The sequence below is a fragment of the Sander lucioperca genome, chromosome 1 (genome assembly GCF_008315115.2).
Source record: "Sander lucioperca isolate FBNREF2018 chromosome 1, SLUC_FBN_1.2, whole genome shotgun sequence".
Classification (NCBI taxonomy): Eukaryota; Metazoa; Chordata; class Actinopteri; order Perciformes; family Percidae; genus Sander; species Sander lucioperca.
In genome coordinates this window covers 42,769,565-42,784,632 of record NC_050173.1, presented here as the reverse complement: position 1 = coordinate 42,784,632, position 15,068 = coordinate 42,769,565, and the positions used below count along the sequence as shown (strand labels likewise).

The window sequence follows — 15,068 nt, the reverse complement described above, 5'->3', positions numbered from 1 at the left end:
GGTTAGCTAGCTATCTAGCTGGTTAGCAAGGTGTTGACTAATCTCGCTTTGCCAGACCCTCCTTCAAAGCGTGCTGAAGGAGGGCTACTCCAAATAGCATTCGGGTATGGGAGGAAAATGCTCTGGTTTATTGGCATTTCTTTAACCCAATCAGAATCGTCACTAAACTCCGCACAGAGCCGCTGTAAAATAGTCGTGTGAGAGAAAACACAGGTTGGACCAATAGTCTAGCTAGCTGTCTCAATTTAGCCTGCAGAGATCTTAGAGCAGTTAACCATAGTCCTCATAAATCCACCGAATGTAAAATTCCAACACAAAGAAAGCGGAAGGACAAGGGAAATACACGCATCTGGCGGAATTTCCTGCTACATGGGAGCAATCCCGGAAGTTGAACACCAAGGATATAGACTAGGTGTCGACTAACCATAACTGCCATCTAACACACTAGATAACACATCTACCAGAAGCTAGAATTTAAAGTTAAAGTGTTTTGTTGTTTTTTGTTCCGCCAACTGCAGCTCAAATGTTCCCTTTGAGGGAAAATAAAGCTCTCTTGAACTGAACAGAGAATTAGCACAAACCATTGCTTTGCTAAATGTATCTGCTATCTACAGTAGTTGACAATGTTCAGGTTAACTGAGCAACTCATGGAATTCCTATCTGTAGAGGGGAGATGTATGAAATAAAGACACAACAGTTTACTGTGACATATCTGTTGTTAAATTGCAAATGCTTCACTGTACCTCCATGTTAGTGCAACACAGTGTTGCTGTTGTTGCTTTGTAACACCTAATCATCTGCACTGCAACTAGAATATACTGATTTACACAGTATGTGCGGGCTAGAAAGCAACTGATTGGATGGTAGCCACAATGTATGAAAGACCACTGTGCCCCTATTGTGCCCATTAGGGTTGATAAAATCTGCTATCATGGTGAATGTAATTCATTCATGTTTATGTTCATTGATTAGTAACATTGCCCACACTCGTTTTATATAACAACTCTGCCATGTTAAAAGGATCAGTATAAAGAGAACAGAAGAATCTTTGTCATTGACGTAGAGACACATAGACAGGAGGACAAAAGAAAAACAAAGAAAGGCAATAAAGAGACGTAAAAAGAGGAAAATATACTAGCTCTGCAGCAGTATTGCAGGAGGGGGGGTTAGGAGTAGCATTTGTGAGAATAAACGAGATTTCCTGAACTGAGAGCATTCCAAGGGCGCCGGTGGTCTCGGCTTGCCAAGAGGCAAGACGACACATGCTGGAGATGTCTGCCAGGTAGCAGAGCACAAAGAGCCCTCATTTCCTCCCGATCCCTCCCTCACTCCCTCCTCCCTGCCGCGCGCACACACACACACACACACACACACACACACACACACACACACACACACACACACACACACACACACACACACACACCTCCCTTCACCATCATCATGTCTTTCTCTTTAGCTCACCAAAACAGAGGAGTAGCTGACGGAAATGCAGTGTCTTTTGATTTACAAATAGCAAGTCTTGTACTTCTTTAACACAGAGAGCACTATGTCAAGAAACAGACAAATGGATAAAACACATGCATGTAGTTTGATCACCAGCTAAAGACACAAGCAGTTTCTTTCCCTATCTTAAAGTTGATTCAAATGTGTTTATGTGCCCGATATGTATTTCTGACATTTCTGACTGCTTTTCTACTGTGCATACTACATTACATCAAAATAGGAATTCCTATAACACTGTTAAAAACTTGAACTTTGTTAAGCTCAGTTGTACTTGCTACTACACTTTCTCCCACTGAGTTAAATCTTTTTGTGGCTAGATAACCAGAGTCAGTCTGGTCTTGCAGGTTTTTTTAGCGTCTGGTCGGATTGGAGGCTTTTTGTGGTGGTATTCTTGGATGCACACACATGTGTAAGCTGATACTAATACAGCCCTTGAAGTTTGATACTTGCCTGGGGATCCTGCTCCCCCAATGCTCACTAACACGCATGCACACAGCTTCCCAGAGCTCATCCATCCCTAGGTGGTATCCCATTACTTGCTTGCAAAGATACACACACACATTTTTGTTTTCTTTTGCCACTGTAGCTTCACTAAGCCACAAGCCAAAACTCTCACTCTGCCTTCTCATTACTGCATCTTTGAAACACAACCAGGGCAGGAAATACTTTAAATACTCTCAAAACAGGATGGTGAGAGAACAGTGTTTGTGCAAAGAGAATAATACCAAAACTGCAGCTAGTGGTTAATATTAAGAACAATACTTTGAATGAAAACAGCTAAACAGAACACAGCATTTAAGCAGAGAGACCCTAATAGCTACAGTGTGGAGAATATCAACAGCTCGGCTCAGCTTTAGCAGGACACCCTGTACTGTGGCAGCAGGGCCCTATTTAGAACGGTGCAGTCAGGAAAAAAAACAGTGAATAAGCTCTTATCCTTTAAGACAGCACCAATAGAGATTCCATCATGCTTGGCTCGTCACGAGAAGAGAGCAAAGCTTGGGAGATGATAACGTCAGTCCAACACAAAATAAAATATGGCCTGTTTTGACTGGCTGGCTTATAGTCGCTCTTTTAGCTAAGGGTTGTTTCCTGTTGAGTGGAGGCATGGCTCAGGTGGAGGTTTCTGCCAAAGAAAAGGCAAAACAAAAGGCATTCACGGAGAAAACTTTAAGGATCCTCCGATGCCCTTGTGTGAGGCCAAATAAAGACTCATAAGAGGTTCTCTTGACTAAATCTTAACGTACAATATTTAGTATTTAAACGAGCCAACACACATAAGCAAAATCACAATGAGCATCAGATACACACATTGTAGGTTACTTTACTTTGGAGTCAGATGGGGTTACCACTTCAACTTGGTCTCATTTTGGGGGTTTTGGCAATTTTTCCAGAACAAAACAAGCAATTTGAAAACATTACTTTGAGTTTTCTGATATTTAATAGATCAGTTGATTACTCTATAAGAATAATCGACAGATTAATCAACCATGAATTGTTAGCTGCAACCCTTGTGTCACACAACAATGACTTTCAATCACAACACAGTGTAAGAGAGTCAATGTAATGTTCTTTCATATCATTTATAAGTTATTTGTCACTTTCTAAATAGTCACAATATCACTTTCATGAATGTCATTCTGGTTTACTAGGCAAGTGATAAAAGCATAAATCATTGGCTAAACACAACTAATCTGCAACGCGCACGCACGCACGCACACACACACACACACACACACACACACACACACACACACACACACACACACACACACACACACAGAGTGATGTGAGCTCTAAATGCAAGAGGAAAAAAATCAAAGCTGCACAGCTAATGCCTGAATATTTACCAAGTGGCCCACTAATTACAGTCTGGTGGAATTTGACTGTGATTACAATTAGCAACGTCCAGACTGGCTTGAAAACACTGGCAGATGTTCAGGCTGCTCAAACTGGCCTGATGTCGGGTATTTACTTTGTATGACTCCGGCTAAAGCTCAGTAGGCAAAAGAAGGACTTTATAAATGAATGCAGTTTTATCAACACAGACAAGCTTGTTAAGAAGAAGACACGGGGCCAGTTGCACTGCAGTGTGCATGAAATTATAAATTACAGTTGGAGAGGCCCACTTAATGGATATAAATGGTGCATTTTGTGGGTCTTAAGATTAAAAAGGACCACTAACTCTGTAAAAACAAGCATGAATTAGAATTATAAATAGTGACCATGAAATAGTCACATGTTGCACAATTACAATGCTAGCGGGTGTTACTGGAAGCATGTGTTGGGACACAAGACCACAAGACCATGAAGGCTCATAAAATATCTCACGAGGGCTCATGTTTCAGTGCCGTACATCATGCTGTAGAGCTATATTTCAGTGAATGACAGAAAAAATGGAGAATAGAAAGAACAACCAAATAACTGCCATATTTAGAGAGACAACATAAAAATGTGGCGCTGTGATACTGCACAAGCTGCACAAAGTATCATAATCCAAAACTACAGAATATTAAATAATACCACACAGTTCCTTGAGACATCACATTCAGCCTCTTGTTAGTGTGATGTTTCCTGCTGTTGCTAGCCACAAAGAAAGTTGGCTACATCTTGGCATTTAGTCATCACTTTTATCTACCTGCCTTACACTGTATCACTTTGAGTACATACTATGTCCTCAGTGGGGATTAAACCCCTAACAGCATAGGTTTCTCACTTTATCCATTGAGCGATATAACCTAGGGGTAGGTTTTCTAAGCATTCACAATTATTCTGGCAAGCTTTTAATCTGTAGGAATTGTCAGTATTGATCATAATTGTCAAAATAACTGACACATGTCAAGTTTGGCACCATCTCCTGTTCAGAAGCCACACTACAGTACAAGGGTCTGATTTTCAGAGGGAGGAGCATGTGAACAGATCTAACACAGAACATGAGTGGATAGAAAGGACAAGGTATTTTGAAGCAGTGGAAGGTGAGATAACAAACAATTTGTTGTTTTAAAATGTTTAGCATTCTATAAAAGGATTGTTTTACATCTTTAAAACCATGTTAAGACTGATTGCATACAGTACAAGCAAAGAAATGACTTGATCAGCAATTGAGCAATTTCCAACATTGTATAATTAGACCAGAGCTAACTTTAGCGTTTTATCCGGCAACATCTGGCAAACAGCATTCCCAGGAAGGAAGGTGTTACAGCCATTTATTTGTTGTCATTGTTCCAACATGGTAACACACCTGGAGGGCTGTTAGGTGACTCAAACAGCATTCTGGCACAAGTTCATCCACAACACAGTGAGTGAAATGTGTAGATACTGTAAATAACGCTGGGAAACAGGACATTTGTAGGTGGTTCAACTGTGCTCACCAGTCGGGACACAATTTGTCTGTATAATTATAGTTTAATAATACCTATATTTATAAAATATTGTTACTGAAAGCACTTCATCAGTAGCTGAGAAGGATGTGATCTTGTGTCCTCAAGAGGATATTTGTGCATCCAAAGTGACTTGTTTGCAAAGTTAAACTTAACCAACAAATGGTGGTTGAAATCAAAGGCTAGAAAAAAGCCTGTGCTGAAATGGTCAGTAGATCATTTTATAGTAAAGTAAGTGACAACAATTTTGCTAATTTGAAGTTGACAGTTTATTCCTCGACCACATCTTAAGGTCTTTTCAGATCAGATGGTGTTTGCTTAGTCGACACAGACAACTCCATCACCAGGAAGTGGCCTAATTTTTGTTTTCAAAATTTGCTAAAAACTTTAAACATTTATACAGCAACATGATTGGGAGTCTATAGTCACACTTGCAGCTCTGTAAGGCTGTACTTAGGCACGTCGTGTTTGAACTGAAATGCTAACGCCTATATGCATGCATAAAAGTTCACAATGACAAGGCTATAGCCTACTGATGTTAAGCGGGTTTAACTGTGTTCACCATTTTAGTTCAGCATGTTAACCATGCTAACATTTGCTATTAAGCTAACACAATTAGTTACTGCTATCCATAGAGGCATGCCACTAGTGGACTGAAAGCACCATCTTCTCAAAAACAGAGATTTCCCGCTTTTCTATGTTTTATATCATTGTAAACTAAATATATTTGGGATGTCTGTCAGACAAAACAAGTAATTTGAAAAAATGTCAACCTGTAGTTGCAACCCTTCACACATTCTATGTTCTTTCCTTGTCTGCAATGTATAGTAACTGTTATATGAGATCACAAGTGTCAAGGCCCTGGAGTCTCATCATCCATTGACAACTGTGAAATGCAGCCATGTTAATTGTTCAGGATAGACATACTGTCCTTTCAACTCTAATTCTATTGCCTTTCTGTTTTGTTTTCGCCCCTTGTTCTGATAAGAGCCCAGTTGGGAACTTCTGGTCCCAAACAAAGACCCATCTGAAAGTAATCTTCTCCACTGTAAGCACTCCTGCCTCCTGATAGCATGGATGAAGCCCAGCGCACATTAGGGTAAACAAATAGGCTATTCAGCGAAACAACAATCCAACACTCTCAATCTTTCCTGAGGAATATGCCGCCAACACTAACAAACTGAAGGAGGAAAAATTATTCAAAATGTGGTTACAGACAAACTACAAACGGTAAGAGGGACATCTTGTTTGAGTGTGTGTATGTGTGTTTGTTTGTACAATCAACTAGATGGACAGCTGCTCGACAAACAGAGTGACAGGGGGTTCTTCCTACAGAACAAGCAGGATAAATATTCCTGGTGGGGCTAATCAATCACCACAGCCCTGTCACAGCAGGTCAGAGGTGGGCTTGGGTGATTGGCGCAATACAAAGGAAAGAGGAAGTGTAAAGTTTTTTTTTTAAGGTGGAGGCGAGAAGGGGGGGGGGGGGGGTGTTTGGTGACATGTCACCATGCAGAGGAATGGACACTGCCCACTGGACCATTACTTTATTCCCCAAAAGAGCAGATGATGCTGTGAAGGTAAAGAGGGCAAAATGTGTGTATGTGTTTGGCACAAGAACAGATTATTCTGTAGCTGTGAATATTGTGCATAACATGCATCAAAGGTGATACAAAAACAAGAGGAAGTGGCGGGACTTTGTGTGCTTGTGTGGAAACTATCTATTCGTTATCTTTTGTTTTCCGTTTGTTAGGATGTGATTCAGCTGCATTAGTCACGTTATGTCTGTATGTTGTTGCATACCTGGTCATGTTTGTCACTGATGTAATACAAAGGCCAGAGGAAGTTGGACGACTTTGTGCAAAAGGACAGGATGTCTTAGTTAAATAAAAGTTAGGCTTTGGGTATTAATACAACTCCGGAGATTGAAAAAAGTGCTGCAGAATCTAAATCAGATGAGGCAAGAGTTTCCCCAACTCAAAACAACCTTGTTTAAACTTGATAAGAGGAAATCAACACTGTCCTGCAGCAGTGGTTGAAAGATGGACATTGGGCCTGCTCCTTTCAAACTAAAGTAAATGCCACTTTCTCCGCCTCCCTTCCTCTCCCCATCCCTCCCACTCTGTCCATCATAACAGCTGAGGCCCCCAGGAGCCTCCTCTGCTGCACCAAGAGTCGACAATGACTTCATTGACACCCCAGCGCCCCATTAATCTTCATTTGTCCCATCATATCCTACCATTGGTATGGAAATGCCCGCCTATCTCCGGTGTGAACTGACAGTCAGTGTCGATGGTGGCAAAGGGGCGGTAAGCCGTAGGGTGCTCAAGCCGTAGGGGGTGGGTGAATGTGGGGTGCCTATCTGTCCATTTGGCAGCTTCCGTTCCCCATTTATAATAGGTTTCTCATTCAAATTACTTGAACCTTGCCACACACACACACACACACACACACACACACACACACACACACACACACACACACACACACACACACACACACACACACACACACACACACACACACACACACACACACAGTAGGGGGTGCAGGCGGGAGAAGGTAATCTGATTTCTCAGCTGCCCGGGAGACCACTTCCTGAGAGGGAGGCTTGTGGAAGGACGCCTGGGGTTTCCCATCTGTCCACACAGGGGCATGACCCCCTCCCTACTGTTAAGAGTTTATTTCTCTCTCTCTCTCTCTCTCTTTTCCTCTTTCTGCATCTTTTTCTTTCCTTCTTCTCAGATATACACACACATGCAAACATACTCTCAAGACAGTTTCTCAGCAGCCTCAACGCTAATGGAGTTTGAAATGAGCCAGCAACCAGTTGCAGAGGTGGAGGAAGTTGTTGTCATTCCCCTACCACAGCAATGGATCAATTCTCCACAAGTGGGCTAGAAATTGGGTTTGGGGTGGGGGGTTACCCCACATTTGTATGTGGAAGAGTATCTCCAAGTGCTGATACGTTTGCAGTGAACGGTTACCAGTTTACATAAAACAACTGCAGATGCGCCGCCTCTTGACGCGCTTCTTTAAGTTGACATCTGTGATTGTTATGTATAAAAATCTATATTTTTTGTGTTTGCATGGAAGAGCTGAAAGAGTAAGGGAGTGGCAAATGTCTGGAAATGAAAAGATAAGGAAAATATGTAATGGTTTAAATACAAAACATCAATTTCAACTTAAATTGATCATCAATAGCTCAACATATTTGATGATTCTATCTTCAAAGTGTAAGGTTATGATGTTCAGTGATTTGCATATGTACTGTCAGTGCATTAAAACAACTTGATAACAATTGGCTTTCTGCGGTAATTTGATGTCTCAAAAATCATGCAAATGAGAAACTGCTAAAAGTGAAATTCAGATTAGGTAAGATAACTGAAAAAAAATTACTTCACTTTTACGTCTACATACGATCTTAAGAATAAAATATATGAATCAAATTCATTTTTTTTTTTACTTTAAAATGCTTATCAATTGGGGCAAGGAGCACATGCTTCTGAAAGCTTTCTTAAAAACTTTAGTGTGACGGAAATCATCTCAAACACATTTTCCAAATCTCTTTTATAGAGAATGTGAGTCAAATGTTTTCATGACCGATCGTCATGATGGACAAAAATATCACCAAGAGAAAAAGTCTAATAGCAATCGCTTAATGCAGTGTCAGTTTAGGTGCTGTATTCTTTATTATATTTTAATAATGGATATGCTATTTCAGAATAAAACACTTCCTTCCAGTATAAGCAATATGACAGTATAAGTAAGTTAAAGAGGACACCCAAAAAACAAAAAATGGAAGAAAGACAGAGACTCGCTGGCTTCCTGAGCAGGAGCTTGAAAAGCACCGCAACATTCTCCTTTCCTGTGTGCTTTTTGACAAGGCACAGACTCCGTCTTTGATCAGCACTCAGGAAATTTCATTAGGACGGAGATGGGTGGATAAGAGACCAAAGAAAGTTTGTGTGGATGGGAAGAGGAAGAGAAGGAGATAAAAGGGTAGAAAAATAGAAAATGGAGGCGGGTAATTGTCATGGAGGGGAAGAAGTAAGAAAGTAAGAAAGAAGAAAATATAGAAAGAAGAGATGCATGTTTTACTCCCACCTGTTGTGAGTTTTAAATTGACTGTATGAGAAGTGCAATTGTTACTCTGCTGTAGTTGTTCTTTGGCTTTGCTTGGGCCCAATTAATGCTCCCAACCTGTAGCTAGAACCTGAAAATGAGATGTAAAAATGTTTATTAAATGCAGTGCTTTGAGCTAAATGCTAACGTCAGTATGCTAGCATCCTCATGCTAACTTGATGTTCACCAACTTGACTTAGCATGTAAGCAGGCTAACATTTGTTAATTAGCTACTAGGGATGCTGATTTAAAAAAAAAAAAAAAAAAAGACCGATAGCCGACCCTTGTTAACCGATTACTAACAGTTCACTGACAAGCAGCCAACTGAGTCCCAGTTCACCCTTACGGGAGGTTCGGATATTTTCCCTGTTTTGCGTCTGTGGACAGCTGCAGGCTTGTACTGGTCGCGCAGCTACAATGTTGCGTGCATTGTTGTGGACACATGCTGCCACTTTACTGGAAATGCTTGCATATCCGTGCGACTGACACAAGTCCGCAGCTGTCCGTAGAGCATATGTCCGAGCCTGTCTCCACATCATCCACCTGCGAGGTTGTCAGCTCAGCTGTGTGTCTGCCTGGCATAGATTACTGTGTGTGTAGGACGGCAGATTTAACCCGCCAGTTCTCATCGATATAGTGGCATGTGTCATGTAGTTCTCCGCTGTGAGCACCATCCAGCAGAGAGCCACAAACTTAAAAAAACAACAACTTGAAATGGAACTTGCTGGCACAAAGTTTGCACTAGCAAGTTAACTAGCAGCTAAGAAATAGACTGTATAGCCTGTTTTTCATTTACCATACAACAAACTTTTTTTAAATACTGTAGAAAATATATATTTTTAACTGTTTACCTGATAGTATTAAATCGGTCAAAACTCTTATTGTCAGTTACCAGTTAAACGGTTAATTATTAACATCCTTACACTAAACAAAGTGCAGCTGAGACTAATGAGACAGTCATTAGTTTTGCAGGTATTTGCAGGTCTTGAACGTCTGTACTAAATTTCATGGCTATCCATAGAATAGTTGTTGAGACACTTCACTCAAAACCATAAATATCAGTATCATGGTTAGACTGGGTAAACCCAGCCCGATCTGCCGGCGATTTGATTTCGCCCTGCAGCTCAGGCTGGAAACCTGTACGTTTATCTATCCTGCTTCCGTTACAAATTTGCGGGAACCAATCACAAACTGGCTTATCCACCTGGCACGCTATTGGCGGGTTTAACACGATGGCGTTAGAGAAGCAAACAAGCAGCTTTTTGTTTACATTCAACAAGCCGGCCACCGAAGTGCAGCACTCCATGGCAGCAACCCGTTGATGCCGCTGTCGCTGCTATGTCACCCGGATCGTTGGTCTGATTGGTTGAAGGACTATCCAATTGCGTACAGAGTCATTTGAACTATGCCCGTTGATCACGCCTTGTGCAGTAAAAAAATACAGAGCAGACTCCCCAGACTAATGTTCAATCTTAAAAGATTGAGCTTGGTCTGGTGATAGCCAGACTATCTCATGGTTGCACCCGTGGAAAAGTCGATGGGCAACCAAAGAAATTAGGATAAATTGTGTGGGAAGCATGAATGTTGTGAAGGTAGCGACAGATGCTGGTGTTCTTGTAAAAACATAATTTCTGGAGTCTGGTTAACACTCAATCTGATGAGTCTTCAAATGGAAACAGCCATATCCGTATACTCATAAACCTTTAGTGTGTTGAAGTTATTTCTCTATTTGATCTTTTGGAAGAGGACATAAAGAGATTTGGCACCATTTAGCCGAACACACCAAACTAATAGAACAAAAGCTCCGAAATGACTTCAAACACTGCACCTGAAAACCAAAAACACACACACAAAACACTCTGGCGACGAATTCAACCGCACAAAGACAATGCAGTGACAGCATCCAAAGAGAGAGAGTCGAGGAAGACGGACCGAAGCAGGCGACCTTTAACCTCATCAATCATATACAACAGAGGAAGGGAGGGGAAAGGAGGAGACAAGAGAGACAAACACACAACATCTCCTCAACCTTATCAATAAGGGACCAAAGAGGAGGAAGGGGAGATAAAGACAGAGAGCTGCCGTATGTTTACCTTATCGATCATGTCGGGCCGGTTGGTGGCGGCCAGCACAGTGACGTCTCGGAGCTGCTCGATGCCGTCCATCTCTGTCAGGAGCTGAGCCAGGACCCGGTCGCCTACACCACTGGAGCCCGACGAGCTGAAGGGGTGGATGGGAACACAAGACAGATGAGTGGACAGGATCCAAAGAGAGGGAAACAGAGATGAGATTGATGTGTGGATGGATGTTTGTATGGAGAGGGAAAGGGACATATGCTAATTAGTCAGAAACTGGGGAAATTATTGATGGCGTAAACTGATGAATTACAGATCAATGATGGATGGGTGGATGGGTGGGAGGATGAACAGCCTACTGTAAAGAAATGTAGGGAACTAGGGTGGAAAGAAGAAATGTGTATAGAAAAGAGACACATGGAATAATGGAGGGAAAGAGAATGGAAATGAATGTGTGATGGATGAATGAGAGATTATACAAATATGTAGCAGCAGCATGCAATGTCCTGCTCCCAGAAGTCCTTTTTTTAATTACGTAATGATAAAAATTCTCCAGTTTTTTAATGCTTGTAGAGAACTTCTGAAGTTTCACTGACAGTCTCATGGCAGGTTCTTTCATTAGTGCAATTCTTCTTCAAGAAAGAAAAGGCTTTGGCAGCAAAAGTGAGCTTTCCTGCCAATGACGTACGACTGAACTGCAACTGAAAATACGTCATCTCTTTCAAAATAAAGCAGCCTTCCTTTAGACAAAGTTCACAAATATGTCACCTTGTTTGGACTTGTAAATGTAGTGCCTCTGTTCTGCCAATCTAGCAAAGTCTGGAAATGCTGGAGTTTATCCCACCCAGATGGCCATACTCTAAGATCAGCACAAGATATTGTGTGTGCAAAATAGAATATATAAAGTCATAATTCTTATTTTCATTAAATGAACCCCCATTTCTAATAACTGCCTCTCCCCAACATTGTAAAACTGACACTGTGCAACTCATTTAACAAGCCAACAGGTAACTTAGAAGAAGCTACGCCCCCTGCCAGAGTACAAGTCACTGTCTGATGGCTTATACACTGTAATTCTGTGATGTTTGAATGATAGTTGGAATAATAAATAACAAGTGACAGCCCGCATATTCATTTAATGTATTTCCGTTTTGCCTTTCAATAGGGTAACTGTTCTTATAGGATTCAAATTGTGTCCCCATGACCTCGATGTGATGTGGAAGAGGAAAGCATGTGTGCATTCATGCATTTCACGTAATACAGATAACTTAAATTAGAGACATGCCCTTCTTTAGTGTGCTAGAGATGACTAAAAGAATAAAACATGTGAAGATCCCTTTGTGATGATAAATGGAACATTCTTGCGAAAAATGCAAAAGATCCACAATCCCCTAATTTGTTAAAGAAATGATCAAACAAAGTGAGCGTGCCATTTCATGGTTCGTTTCAAAACAAAAGGCTAAATAATTCCCTAACAGCTGGGCACTGTCGTTATTTGCAAACAGGAGTAAATAGTGCATTTGATGGGAACTATTTTCAGCAATTTACATTTGATGCTCTAGTGAGTATTTGGTGCAGCAGGACAGTGTACTTAGCATAAACTACAGTGTGTGTGTGTGTGTGTGTGTGTGTGTGTGTGTGTGTGTGTTCATGGTAATGAGGGAACATGTCACCCAGTGCAACAGTGTTGCTCATTGATGCTTTTTTAAATCTTTTTTTTTTTTTTTTTTAGCAATGGAGCTCTATGGCACAGAGGAATAACAAATATTAGGGATTGCCTACACCAGCAATACTTTTAGTAGGATTTGTTTACAGTAAGTAAAAAATAATGTAGAATATCACAAGCCTTATACTTTTAAGAAACTCATCAATGTGTTAGCCACTGTATTACAAGGTTATTTTCCATAGCGCAGTGCAGACAGCCACCCTTCTCAGCTCAAACACACACACACACAGTCTCTGTTGACAGGGCCAGCGGAAGTGCCAGACGTCATTAGCAGAGACAAGGCCGCAGAGGAACACAAAGGAGCTCTGTCACTGAGATATGAAGGGAGAGTAAGAGAGGGAAAGAGAGGGGGAGAAAGTTTGCATGAGGGGAGGATAGTGGGGAGAAAAGGAAAGGAGGGAAGGGGATTAGGGAGAGGAGGACAGAGTGATGAATTGGAGAGAGAAGGGGTATGAGAGGGAGAATATGAGATGAAAAAAAAATATGTGAGGGGAAAAAAAGAATAAAGGTGGTGAGAGAGAGAGTGAGCAATAGAGGAAGAGACAAAAGGACAGAGGATGTCAGAAAAAGAGTCACTATAGAGAGAGTGGGGAAAGATGAGGATGAGGGTGACAAAAAAGGAGAGGAGGGACAGAGAGACAATGAGGGAGGGAGAGAAGAAAAATACAGAAATGTAGAAAGAGAAAGAAAGAGAGAGAGAGAGAAAGAGAGAGCGAGAGAGAGAGAGAGAGAGAGAGAGAGAGCGAGAGCGAGAGCGAGAAAGCACTTTGGACTTTCATTGAATCATTTCACTTTCTTTTCATTGTTCTTTTCCAAATCCAACAATCTTCATTTCTCGTAATTATCTTCTCTAGGTTCTCGGTCAGCCAGTTTATTTTCAATTCAGTCTTTTTTTCATCCGTCAGTCTCTGCTTCTAGCATTCACGGTCTTGTTTTTGTCTCCCCTAGTTTGCCTCTCTTCTTTCTGTCTTCTTCATTTCATTCCACCAGTTGAGACTCGTGGCAGGTAGGCTGACAGATTTACAGGTGCTTCTCATCTCCTGCCTCGAGAGGGAGGAAGAAAAAAAAAAAACACAACACACTACAACAGAGGCTGCCTGGTTGTGTCAACAGTTTTGAATTCTTGCTGGCGTCCGCGAGCCACTTCATTGATTAAACATGGCAGGAAGTGAATGAGACCAATAAATAACCTTTATAGATCAGCGCTAAGTGCAATATTAAAATGGCGAGTGGCCTGGAGGCACGGGTCCAGCCCCACGTCTGTCGCAGCAAGCCGGCAAACTCTCACGCTGCACTGCATTATTGGTGAAAGCTGGCTGCAGCTGGGTGGGGGATCCGAGTACATTCGCAAAATTAAACATCAAGATAAGGAGGGGGGCTCAATCATACTTTTAAAAAAAAAAAAAATGACTTGTCATTTCCACCGACAGAAAACTGATCGATGAAGACAAGTTGCAATAGAGTTGTATCCTGTACACTGGAAGTGAGTCAAGACTGCACAAATCATCAAAGTACAAAAACGATGTGCCAGGTTGCTTCGGGAAACAATGCAGACTCCAAAGTGCAGTCTACTGAATGGCCTGGCTTATCTAGCTTAGTAGTTTAAATGGTTTAATCGTTTAGGATATAAGGGTAGAAAAATAGTCAACAATAAGAGGATTGAGTTACTGGCATTTACAAACTCTTTTTTAACACATATTTGTGTTAAGAAATCCTGTGATGAGAATTTGAATGAATGGTGGTGATTCTAATAAGAAAAGGTGAGATGGAATAGTATAGAAAAGTTAGACATTTACATATCCAATACTTTTTTTTGTTAAACTGTTAAGATATAATACCACATTTCATGATGGGAGGGACTTTTAACAAAAACAAAATGTGTAACGTGTTAGATGCTGTGTATCTTATAAAGCATCTGACCGAGGGCTCCCATATAGAAGTTATAGGGGCAGCTCGTTGGCCTTTCTGTGCTCCTTCCTACAACATTTAGTTTCATCGACTGGTTTACCAGGAAGCATGCTGCATATTTGGCCTTCCCCATCTGCCGTGGACGGGCACAATGAAGTGTTTGTGTGCCTCCGGTCTGTGTCCTCTGTCCGCCCCCCGTCCTCTTTCCTTTAAGCCACAGATGTTCCCAGTGCCATCCCACTAAAGCGCCTCCGGACAAGACTGAGTTCTGTGTTCGCCGGTAGCGAAAAGCCGCAAAAGTCTAAGAGGACACCATGGGAACCCGAGTGGCTGGCTTTGATAGTGCAG

At 41.4% G+C, this 15,068-nt stretch overlaps 1 protein-coding gene and 1 long non-coding RNA gene across 2 annotated transcripts in view; one reads left to right on the top strand and one right to left on the bottom strand.

Moving 5' to 3' along the window:
- The window catches only part of spata5 (spermatogenesis associated 5), a 127,486-nt gene that overhangs the window by 75,136 nt on the left and 37,282 nt on the right, over positions 1-15,068 (bottom strand). Inside the window, exon 15 of the mRNA XM_031317199.2 lies at positions 11,105-11,231. Within this exon, the coding sequence (XP_031173059.1) occupies positions 11,105-11,231 (127 nt within the window). The remainder of the gene's footprint in view (positions 1-11,104; positions 11,232-15,068) is intronic.
- Positions 36-13,677, top strand: LOC116062504. Its single transcript, XR_004108014.1, has 3 exons — positions 36-158; positions 10,270-10,275; positions 13,667-13,677. It is a non-coding gene; the product is annotated as an uncharacterized LOC116062504 (long non-coding RNA).